Genomic DNA, 12651 nt, shown 5'->3' with positions numbered 1-12651 from the left:
AGCCTTGTAGAGGGTTAGAGTCAGCTTGAAAAGATTTTCTGTCTCCATCTATTTGCAGGGACTATAACCCATACATCTAGACTGGTCTGACAAAGACAATAAGGAAGCAAACACTCAGTGGAAAGAATGTTCTATAGCAAGAGGTCATCACATGAGGCTCACACAAAACAGTCTTCAGAATTCTGTCAGGATTGGGATCCCAATGGTTTTTCAGCACTGCAATTTTACAATGTTTACATAGTTTACAGTGGATGACACCAACACATCACAACTAGCAACAAAATATATGACCATATCCAGGTCAGTGCTATAAAATCTGAATTTGTCTGCTTTTCCAAGTGTATTTGAGCGTTAACCAGTAGTTTTTCCTAGCAGAGAAGTGCCAATAGTGTGTTAATATGTGTTGTAGCTTAAGGCCTATCCACTGGAATGGTGGTGGGCCAAGTTACAGGACTTTGGTCAGCTGAGAAGCCTTGACTAGGCCTGATAACCCACTAATGGCATTACAGTTGAGAACCTGCAAAAGCAGGACTATATGATGAGTCTTAATAAAACTTGGTACACCTTACAAATTGAATATAGCACATATGATGATTGAATAATGGACTAAAATGGATAAAATCTGGTTTTTAAAATGAAGTTTGTGGTACTCAGATCATAAGAGCATATGAAAGTAGATATGAAACTGAGATGTCAATAATAGGATATTTTTATCAAGAAGAAAAAAAAAAGATGTTTACAAAAGCGGAAATGTCACAAACAGGTGCAAGATATTTTTGTAATAAGAAAAAAACATGTTATTGACAATAGCGGAAATCTTGTAATAGCTAAAACCGGAAAGAAGAGGGTACAGATGGACATCTGCCGGAAAAGGGAAAAAAATGATTCAGAGGTTGTGAAATATTAAGAAAAAAAAAGCTCTTGCCATTAACTTGCATTAGGACCTGTGCCTATAAAAGAGAGAAGATTTTGCCAAGATAGTTGGAACATTCCCCAACTTGTCTTGGAGAACAGAAGCTCTGTTCCATTGAACCCAGAACCTGTCTGATGAATGTATTGAATAGAAGACTTTATTTTGGTAAGAATAAACAAAATCCTATTTCTGAAAACTATCCTTGTCTTTATTTCTACTTATTCTTTATCTGTCATTTATTCTACAAAGTAAACCATACACAAGAGATCCTCAGTCCCTGAACTAACTAGGGTAGATTTTTATATGTGGGAACATAATTGGCCAAAGATCTCCTTAAAATCTATTAGACAGAAAGATGTGGTCATGGGAATAAGGTGTGAACTCCGCCTTCTGATGGCTCCCCAGAACAGACCCCCATGGGAACTAACGCTCTTTATTCCTCCGTTTAGAGGGGTCAAGAAGGGGTCTAAAAGGGGGGCAATTAAAACAAGTGTTATTAGTGAGGAGTTGACACATCCACAGAAAACCACCATTATGCTTATAAGTTAAAGGTTTTCTTTAAATTCCAATCTTACCTTGCTGCTGCTTGTAAGCCTGATGCTCTGTGTAGTTGCACAGAAATAGGAACAGCTCGAGCAGCTAACACACCCTGTACTGTTTTCAATGTACGCCTGTATTTCACACTCACATTAAGCAAACCTAAAACCAAGCAGAAGAAAGAAAACATTTCACTATGTAGACTCAAGGATTGGGCATAGGTTGATTACCAACTAATAAACAAAAATGTTTTCTGCTCCGAGCATTGTTTTAGTAAACACCATCTCACTGCCTGGCTATATACGTAATGGAAAAGTGACAGTGGTTGCCATGTTAACCCATTTAAATACAGAAAAATAAGGGTCCAGTGAGTTGCAGCTCACACGTTTTTACTGGACTGACTAAATGTATTTGTGGTCTAGCTTTTCAATATTACATTCCCTTCATCAGGTTAGTGAAGAGACAGTATGGCTGTGGTTAGTTTAAATCATAAGATGCGGAGGATGGGAATGAGTTTTGGATTTAGCGCACTCCTTTCTCAGTAGCAGTTCAATATTCAGGTACAGAGGGCTTATAATCTAAGGTTGTCTCTAGGATGCTACAGGTTGCGTTATAACTACAAAGAGCAGAGGTGTCTGAAGGGGGTGACAAAGACATTAAAATTACAGTACCAATGGGCTTCTGTCTTGATTTTTATTTATTTTCATATTTATATTCTGCCTTTAACCAATGAGGGTTACACTGAAACATACATAAAATCAAACACACTACATCGTAACATTCGCTCCACCAATATTCTTACAATAACATTTCAATCTTTGGGATAAGTGTTTAAAACCAGTTCAAAGTCATCCCTCAAGGAAGGCTTTCATAAATCAATGGGGGGAGGAGGGGGGTTACTAAGCTGCGGTAGCATTTTTAGTGCGCTCTAAATGCTAGAGACACGTAGAGGCATATTTTCAAAGCACTTAGCCTCCCAAAGCTCCATAGAAACCTATGGAACTTAGCCTCCCAAAGTGCTTTGAAAATATGCCTCTTAGGGACCCAAAGCTGATCATCCAGAATGATATCCAAAGTAGTTAATAGCCTTTTTTATGGAGATCTTTATTCCAGCTATTATTAGCTTCAGACTTTAGTGCATTTAATTTTAATTTATTGAAAAGAAGCCATGCAACCACCGCATCCAAACAGTTTTCAACTTTTGCAGAGCTTTTAAATCCAAAGGACCATATGAAAACAATAATCCCCAAACCTTGAATTAATTTACATGTAGACATCAATTATCAATACAGCAACAATCACAGTGTACAGAGATAAAATAAAAAGTGATTAATATATAAAATACATAGAACCTCAAAGTCAAGACCTAACCAGGTATTCCAGTGGTATACTGATATACATCAGAAAATAAGAAACTAGTCAAACATACTTCTTCAAATGATTAAATGATCAATTTCTCAAAAAAATTACTGAATAGCCAGGTTTTAACTAAGCACTGAAATTCAAGGTGTTCAGAAATAATCCTAATATCCAAAGGTAATGAATTCCATAATTCACAACCTTTCCCCAATATAATCCTATTAAAAATTCTACTCAAGTGACAAAATGTTTTTGAAGGAATTGCTAATCTAATGTCTTGGGAGGACCTGAAAGTCCTTTTAGGCTGATATAACCTCCCATAATCTCGCAGGTAACCAGGGCTCAATCCAAATAATGCTTAAACACCAGGGTTCGTAATTTAAATTCAATTCTTGCTTTGCAAGGGAGCCAAAGGAGCTAAAACAGAAACCGAAAGGCATGATCAAACCAAGCACCTCCTAGAATTTATTTAGCAGTCACATTTTGTACAATCTGTAGTCTTTTTAATTGTTCATCTGGCAAACTCAGATAAACAGTATTTATGTTACAATGATCTACGTGGGAGAAGACCATAGATTGAATTACTACATGAAAAACACTAGGTTCTAGTAGCAGTTTAAGCCAACAAAGCATTTTAAGTTTGAAAAACAATTTACGGATCACACTGTTAATCTGTTGAACCATTGTCAGGCCTGAATCAATCAGAACTCCCAATTAGTTGATTTCATTTTGGTTAGGCACCTTGGCTCCAACCAATCACAATACTACTATATCTGTTATTAATCGAAAACAACCTACCTCATATGATCACACTGTATCTGTTATTAACCGAATTGGCAACAGCCTCTACGGTACTATGTAAGCCACACTGAGCCTGCAAATAGGTGGGAAATGTGGGGTACAAATGTAACATATAAATAATAATAATAATAAATTTGTGGTTGGAGAAGCGATGAGTTCCTAAGCCAAAGGATATTGATTTGGCCATGGTTAATTTTCAAATTGAGTATACACATCCATACGTATAATTTGTCATAAACAGTAGTACTCATAAGAGAGTAACAAATTGCAAATCTGAAGAAAATGAAAAGTACAATATCTTCCTACCAATGTTGCTCAAATAAAAATTAAAAATGAGAGGGAAAGGGAAGAATCTTGTGGGACCCTTTGTTTTATATGCCAAGGGTTCATTAAGGTTTTCTGTCAAGAAACCTGAAAGGATCTATTTTTAAATATCCAGTAAACCAAACCAGAACTCTATCTGATAAACCAATACCCGAGAACTTAGCAAGCAGAATATCATGGTTTATCAGATCCAATTGCATCACAAGTGCTTGGTGTCCTTTATCCAGTATTAGCCTAAGCTCCAAAAGGAGCCCCGCCAAGACTGTCTCTGTACTACAAAAGTTGGGTGACAACCCAACTGCATAGCGTCTAGAATTTGGTGATGGTCCAAATATTTCTACATAAGTATATAAGTATTGCCATACTGGGAAAAGCCCAGCATCCTGTTTCCAACAGTGACCAATCAAGGCCACAAATAGCCTGGCAAGATCCCCAAAAAGTACAAAACATTTTATACTGCTTATCCCAGAAATAGTGGATTTTCCCAAGACCAACTTAATAATGGTCTATGGACTTTTCCTTTAGGAGGCCGCCCAAACCTTTTTAAAACTCTGCTAAGCTAACCGCCTTTACCAAATTCTCTGGCAACAAATTCCAGAGTTTAATTACACGTTGAGTGAAGAAAACCTTTTTCCAATTCGTTTGAAATTTACTACTTTGTAGCTTCATCGCATGCCCCCTAGTCCTAGTATTTTTGGAAGGCATAAACAGACGCTTCACCCAGGGGCGTAGCCAGACACCCAATTTTGGGTGGGCCTGGGCCCAAGATGGGTGGGCAGAAGAACACCACCCCATCCCATAAGTGATTTGGTCTCTCCTCTCGCCTGCATGCCATATGGTCTCTCAAATATCCCCCCTCTCCTGCACACCTTTTAAATTTCAGATTTTCACCAGCAGTGAGACGCAACTAAAACACACTACTCATGTAGGCCCCACATCCTTCCCACTGATGCAGCTTCCTGTTTCCACATAGGTGTGAATACGTCAGAGGGAAGGCTGTGGGGCCGGTGTAAGTAGTATGTATCAGTTGCTGCTTTTTGCAAGCGAAGATCTACTTCTCTTAATGGCCATCTTTCTCCCTGAACAGGGAAATCAAAAGTTTTTGCACACTGCTTTTTTTGTAGTAACAGTGGGATTTGAACCAGCCACCTCTGCATTACAAGACCAGAGATGTAACCACTTGGCCACAGCTCCACTTACTTGGGTGTCCCTCCCTTTTGATTTTACCCCTCCAGGTCTCTCTCAGCCACTCACAGACAGCTTTTCAATTTGTATCAGCTCCTTATAAAATCTAATCTGCCTTCTCCAATTTTCCCTAACTTGCTTATCATGAGTCTTTAGCCAAGATCTCTCCAGCTGCCTACAAACCTTTTTCAAAGTCAGTAACTCCTGAGTATATCAAGGGTTAGTTCTAGACCTAGGGGTTTTTCTTCCCCTATGAAGATATTAAGCAATGCAATCCGAAGGACTCCATAGGTTAATGAGAAAGGAATTAATATGTTTGCATCATAAATCATTTGGAAAACCAAGTTACTTACCTGTAGTAAGGTATTCTCAATGGACAGCAGGACACAAGTCCTTACAGGATGAATGATGTCACTGACTAGAGGCTATGCTGGAAAGCTTTTCCAGCTAAATACTAGAAGCTTTTGAGTTGCTTTACCATGCAGGCATGCACCTCAATCTATTTATTCAGCTCGAGTAGAATACAAATCCTTGGGGAGACGGGCAGGTATGTCCACGAAGAACACCTGGCTCAGGTAAGTAACTTGGTTTTCTCCAAGGACGTGCAGCATATCAGATCCTCACAGTATAAGACTCCCTAGCTACAGGCTGCCTTCAACACACAAAAAAGAAACACACTAAAAAGGTGCTGCAACTAGTAGACACGAACATGTTTTTGGTGTCAACTCACCTTTTTCATTTTTCACTTTTCGCCATCCAGCAGTTGGAAACTGAGAAAGGTTGGAGACTTGTATAATAATCCTGTGCAGTTGCCAACTAGCCTGTATTGCAGTCACCTGTCCACTTTCTACATGGGAAGTCAGAGCTGATATTCAGCGGCAATACCCAGTTAAGTGCGGCTGAATATCAGCGGTTGGACAGCTAAAAGCAATTTAAACAGGCAGGAATATCAGGTGGACTATTTCTACTCACAAATAGAAAATAAGAGTCTCTTTTAGTTTTCCACCATGGCAGTTAGTTTAGCATCTTATAGTGCACCATCAACACAATGGTTTCTTATATGTACAATCATAGAATATGTGAAGCTTTTGTTGACATAGAAGCAGGAGGAATAAAAGTGAAACAGAGTAGACCTGAGTTACCTGAGGACTGGAGATGGCGTTTCTCTGTGCTTTCTTCCCTTGGGATTAAAGGAAGATTGAAGGTCTGTATGTCCACCTCTTCATGGTGCTGCATAGTTACCATGGCACACAGCCGAGACAAAGGCAAGATCCCTTTGGCAACCATCTGGTCCCTGACGTTAGGGTAATAATATCTATAAATAAGCAGAAGCATGCAATAAAATAGCATTTCCAAGAGTTCTCAAATAAACCAAAATTATTTATTTCTTTCATTTGTATCCCACATTTTCCCACCTATTTGCAGGCTCAAGAAGGTTCGTGTTTGGTAGATACATTGGGGAAGTTAGGGAGGGGGGATGAGGGTTAAGGTATGTCCATTACAGTCTTTGGTTTTGCAGTGTCGCAGGAACTTAGGTTTTTATGTTGGGTCGGTGGGGTATGCCTTTTTGAACAGGTTTATTTTCAGTTCTTTCCGGAAACTTAGGTGGTCGTTTGCTGTTTTTATTATCTTTGGCAAAGCGTTCCATAGTTGTGCGCTTAAGTAAGAAAAGCTGGATGCATAAGTTGATTTGTATTTGAGTCCTTTAGTACTTGGGTAGTGGAGATTTAGGTAAGTTCGTGCTGAACTTGTGTTTCTGGTTGGTAGGTCTATGAGGTCTGTCATGTATCCCGGGGCTTTGCTGTATATAATTTTATGAACCATGGTGCAGACCTTAAAAGCAATGCGTTCTTTGATTGGGAGCCAGTGCAGTTTGTCTCGGAGGGGTTTGGCGCTATCCTAACGTGTTTTTCCAAATATAAGCCTGGCTGCTGTGGTCTGAGCGGTATGAAGTTTCTTTATAATTTGTTCTTTGCATCCTGCATAAATTCCATTGCAGTAATCTGCGTGGCTTAGTACCATTGATTGTATCAGGTTGCGAAATATAGCCCTCGGGAAGAATGGTTTCACGCGTTTGAGTTTCCACATTGAATAAAACATTTTCTTTATGGTAGATTTTGCTTGGTTCTCTAGAGTGAGGTTTCGGTCGATTGTTACTCCGAGAATTTTTAGGTTGTCTGAGATGGGGAGGGTGTGACCTGGGATGCTTAGGTTTTTGGGTTTGTATGTGTTGTGTTTGGAGGAGATGAGACAGTGTGTTTTTTCTGTGTTGAGTTTTAATTGGAATGCATTTGCCCATGAGTCCATGATGTTCAAGCTGAGCTTGATTTTGTTGTTGATTTATGACAGATCTTGTTTGTATGGGATATATATTGTGACGTCGTTGCATAAATGAATGGGTTGAGGCCTTCAGTGGATAGGGCCTTGGCTAGTGGGGTCATCATGATGTTAAAAAGGATCGGTGATAATGGTGATCCTTGTGGTACTCCACAGTTTGGTTTCCACGGTGATGATAAGTTAGTGTTAGATTTCACTTGATATGTTCTGGTGGTTAGGAAGTACTTGATCCATTTGAGTATGTTTCCGCCAATTCCGAAGCAGTCTAGGAGTCTTAGTAATATCTTGTGGTTGACCATGTCGAATGCACTGGACATGTTGAACTGGAGGAGAAGTATACTTTTAGCCTATTGCTATTTCCTGCTTGAATTTGGTTAGGAGGGTAAGTAGTACTGTTTCGGTGCTGTGTAGGGGGCGGAAACCTGATTGAGATTCATGTAGTATTGTGAATTTGTTTATGTAATCATATAATTGTTTGTTTATAATTATAATTAAACAACTTATTTCCACTTCTGAAGGCATTTTGCACCGACTCAAAATCTGTAAAAATTCAGTAACAGACTTCTCATGGGTAGTCTTAAAATGACTGCAAGAAAACCGTAACAAGAAGTGAAACTGAAACCCTCTTTTAAAAATCTTTAACTCAGGTACACACAGGTTTCTTTCTCATGCAGCCCTTTCAATACCAATTCTGAAGATGTCATCCCATACATATTAACAAGAACATCATGACCAGTAATACAAATATCTTTGACGATCTGAATCATATGTGATGAATCCCTAATGTATGAAGGTATGAGGGGAACAGATAGGAACAAGGCAGCATCCATAAAAATAGAAAATGGTTCCAATAAGGAGCCAATTGCTACAACAACTGGTCTACTAAACGAATGATTTTTGAATTTTAAGCACAATGTAGATAGTCAGAATGATCGATTTATCTACTTTCAAGAAACTATACTCTTGATTCTGGTGAATGTATTAAACAAACAAACAAACAGAACCACCCTACACGGGTATCACACAGAAAAAGACAAAACAGCAGAGGAGACAAAAAAAAGGCAGTCCACACCAAAGGTGCTACCAAATTCTTTATTAATGATCTTCAATAGACTCAACACAAATCATGTTTTGGCCAAAAGAGGATTGCATCAGAAGTCTGAAGATCTAAAAGCAGTTTGTATAACTGATCAACACCACTTGATGTAGCATTGCCGGTACTAACCACAGCCAACTCAAAAATTCAGGAGTTTGTTTTTAAATCCAAGCTCAAGGTGAGTTGTGTACTCAGGTATAGATGGTCTACACTCCATAGATCTTATAATCTAAGTCAGGGGTTCTCAACCCAGTCCTCAGGACACAATCCAGCCAGTCTGACTACTTTACCAGCTTCTCTTAGCTTCTGCGGATATTGTTGCCTCTTCCTTTTTCTGCAATCTCTTGTAGTTTGGGAAAGCTAACCACTTCAGCTACTACTGTTGATAACTAAAGTGGCCTTTTTTCCCTTTTACTTTTATTTACTTTCCTGTTGCTCTTAAAATAGCTTCTTTCAGTTTGGCTCACTGCTTCTTTACTTCCCCCAGATGTTCCTATCCAGCTAACAATTTTATTTATTTATTTATAACATTTGTATCCCACATTTTCCCACCCATTTGCAGGCTCAAAGTGGCTTACATAGTTCCGTAAGTGGTGATCACCAGTTCCGGAGAGGAGAAATACATAGTTGAGACAGAGGGGCTCATTTTCAAAGCACTTAGACTTCCAAAGTTCCATAGGTTTCTATGGAACTTTGGAAGGCTAAGTGCTTTGAAAATATGCCTCAGTGTGGATTAGGTTACAGGAAGGAAAGTTCGTCTTATGAGAAGAACTGAAAGGTATTAGGTTAAGCTTCATTCGTGACAGATTAACTTGAACAATTAGAATATTGAACTATAAATCCGGATAATTTAACAAACAATTAAGACAAAGAACACATTTTGTACAGGTACGTTTTGTTAGTTGGCATTTAAGGATGAGTTGTTATTGTATGCTTTCTTAAATAAATAGGTTTTCAATAGTTTACGGAAGTTCACTGTGTCATGGGCTATTTTTATGGATTTTGGTAATTCATTCCAGATTTGTGTGCATATGTAGGAGAAGCTACTACTACTACTACTTGACATTTCTAAAGCGCTACTAGGGTTACTAGATGCATACGTTAATTTATATTTCAGTACCTTACAGTTTGGATAGTGGAGATTCAGAAATGTACGTGATGAGCTAGTAGAGTTCCTGGTAGGTAGGTCAGTAAGGTCTGACATATAACCTGGAGCTTCACCGTATATGATCTTATGAACCAGGGTGCAAACCTTGAAAGCAATACACTCTTTTAATGGAAGCCAGTGTAGCTAAATTATTTCTAAAGTATTTTCTAAAGTATTTCCCCATCTTGGCAAAGTTAGTTTTTTTTTTAATCTAGAAACTTCACTTTTGAATGAACACTCTCCATGTGTGTCTTAATATTGAACCACACCATCCAGTGATCACTGGATGTCAGATGATCCCTCACTATAATATCAAACACACTTTCTCCATTCATAAACATTAGATCCAGTATGGCTATATCCCATGTGGATTCCATTACCAACTGCTGAAACAGTTCTTTAGAAAATTCAGGATTTACCTTGCAACAAGGATGACCCAATAGGCGGAGCAATCAGGAAAGCCTGGTTCAAATCCTGCTTCTGCTCTTTGTGATCCTGGGCAAGTCACTTTGAGTCCTCCATTACCTCACGAGAAATACCTCATGTACCTGAATGTAACTCACCATGAGCAACTACTGAAAAGGTGTGAGCCAAATGCAAATATATAAAAATACAAATGAACTTCCCCTTCTTTATTGTGCAAGTATCAGGCGAGTTCCCATCCACCAATTCCCCCCGAGACAATTCCCACCTAGGACTTCCCCTCATTTCCCATCCTCCCTAGACCTTTTTTTTTTTTACTAACCATTGCTTTTTTTCTTGTATCGGGTCCCATAATTCCTGGCAGTGCTTTTTTTTTTTTTTTTTTTTTAACGTCATCTGGAACAAGGAGGTTAGAGCAGCATACAGATGTACACAGAGGATGAACAACAACAAAATAACTTTTCATAGGTAGAGTAGTAATTTGTTATAAATCGTAATCAGTGCATCATTTTGAGGGACTGAATTAGGTTCAAACCTAGTTTGGGTGTGTGTGGGGGGGCACTGCCTCCCCCCACCCATGAACTACAGTTTGTATTTATCTATTTATTTACTTAGAGAAAGGGGAGGGAGATTATTTGCCTTGTGTGTTTTGTAATTTGGGGGGTTATGGGTGGGAACTGTCCTCCCTGGTGTGGTGGGAATTGGTTCAGTGGGAATTGACCAGATGGGAATTGGAGGGTAGGAACTGTCTGGTGGGAACTGACCTAGAACCACTGTGCATGTCTTCAATCAAAGCACTGTCCACTTCTGCCTGTGAAGGAGGCCTGTATAACACACCAATGAAAAAAAAAAAAAAGATTTTCTATTCCCTCTTTCCACAGTGCTAACTTCTTATCCTGTAATTCCTGCAATTCTGTCACTTTCATATTATTTTTAACATATAAATCCAAATAAACTCGACTCCTCTTCCCTTTCTTCCTATCCTGTCCTTCCTGAATAAATTATAGACTGGTATAACCATATCCAGTCATGGTTCTCCATGAACCCTGTCTCCGTGACTGCCACTAAATCCAAGTCAGCCTCTTCCATCACAGACTCTAGATCCAGAACTTTATTTTCCATACTACAGGCATTTGTATACACAGATTATATTACATTAAACACTTTTATTTCACACAAGTATCAAGAGTTCAGTGCAGTTAAGTAAGAGACTAGGCATTCCCAAGAAGCTACCAATATTTCACCAAACCATATTCAAAAATCACCGACTCTTTACAAGGCTTAACTCAAACTTTTGAAATAAAATTTTTAACAACCTTCAAAATGATTTGTAATTCGTTACTTGTTTCAAAGCACTGATAAAGAATTTCACCATTTTGCTTTTAGGGAAACTAAAACATAAATATGGTTTTATATATTACCTTTCAAGGCTTAGGATGGTGAAAAACTAAATAAGATCCTGAAAAAATTAGATATGTAACTGGCTGCCAGGCCATGAAGAATAAGGAACACCAAAGAACTCAGTTTGAAAATGACATGGGCTTCAACTGGAGGCCAATGCAGTTTTAAAAATAACGGCGTAGGACTTTCAAATTTTGAAGCCCTACATATTAAGCGTACTGCTGTGTTTTGTAACGCTTGCAACCTTTTCCGAACAGATTCTTTACATTCCACATAAATGATGTTACAGTAATCAAGATGGGACAATATCAAGGTTTGTACAATAAGTCAAAATGATTAGGAATCCCCTGTGCCGCCCTGAGCGGTAAGAGGTTCTCCTGAGTTTGTTGGGGGGGGGGGGGGGGGAGGAGGAGGATTCTGCACTACTCACATTGGAATAGTTTTGATATACTGGTAATATTAGTAGGGAGAGGGGAAGAAAGGATGGGGAGAGGCAGGAGATGTGGGATAAGAGTAATACAATGGGTATCAGCATTGTGAGCCACGTACTGAAGTGTGACAGTATGGTGTTAGCTATTTACCTGTAAGGGATTAGGATGCTTTATGTTTTCGATGTTTTGTTGTACTGTGTTCAAAGTTTAATAATAAATAAAAATTAAGAAAATAAAATGATTAGGAATCCAAACAGGTTCTAATACTTTAAAAACAAATAGGAAGGAATATTTTTTCACTTAAAGAACAGTTAAGATCTAGAACTTGTTGCCGGAGGGGGAGGGGGGAGGGGGGAGGAGGGGGAGGGGAGGAGGAGATCTCTCGGGGCCTGTAAAGCTGATCCACAGAATCAGACCTATGCTGATAGACTGCATGAATTACGCCTATCTCTTCACGAGATTCAATTGGCTGATACAGCGGATCAGCTACAAAACGCCTGACAGACGCACTTTGAATTTGATAATCGCTCCAGCAAGTTACTAGTGCATAAGAAACAGCAGACTCAGCATAATTATATTTTCTCTATTCAAGGGGAGGATGGGGCAACACTGACCCAGACTGAGGAGATCCATGCCCGATTTCTTCAATTTTATGAAACCTTATACACCCCGGAACACTTTCCACTGGAGTCTGAGA

At 38.9% G+C, this 12651-nt stretch overlaps 1 protein-coding gene across 1 annotated transcript in view; it reads right to left on the bottom strand.

The window, feature by feature from the left end:
• C2CD3 (C2 domain containing 3 centriole elongation regulator) overlaps positions 1-12651 on the bottom strand; it is a 374295-nt gene that overhangs the window by 234184 nt on the left and 127460 nt on the right. The window contains exons 19-20 of the mRNA XM_030200012.1: positions 6262-6434; positions 1489-1612 (exon numbers count right to left, since the gene is read on the bottom strand). Coding sequence (XP_030055872.1) covers positions 1489-1612; positions 6262-6434 — 297 coding nt within the window. The remainder of the gene's footprint in view (positions 1-1488; positions 1613-6261; positions 6435-12651) is intronic.

The sequence above is a fragment of the Microcaecilia unicolor genome, chromosome 4 (assembly GCF_901765095.1).
Source record: "Microcaecilia unicolor chromosome 4, aMicUni1.1, whole genome shotgun sequence".
Classification (NCBI taxonomy): domain Eukaryota; kingdom Metazoa; phylum Chordata; class Amphibia; order Gymnophiona; family Siphonopidae; genus Microcaecilia; species Microcaecilia unicolor.
The sequence above is the reverse complement of the archived record's forward strand: the minus strand, read 5'-3'. Positions and strand labels throughout refer to the sequence as shown.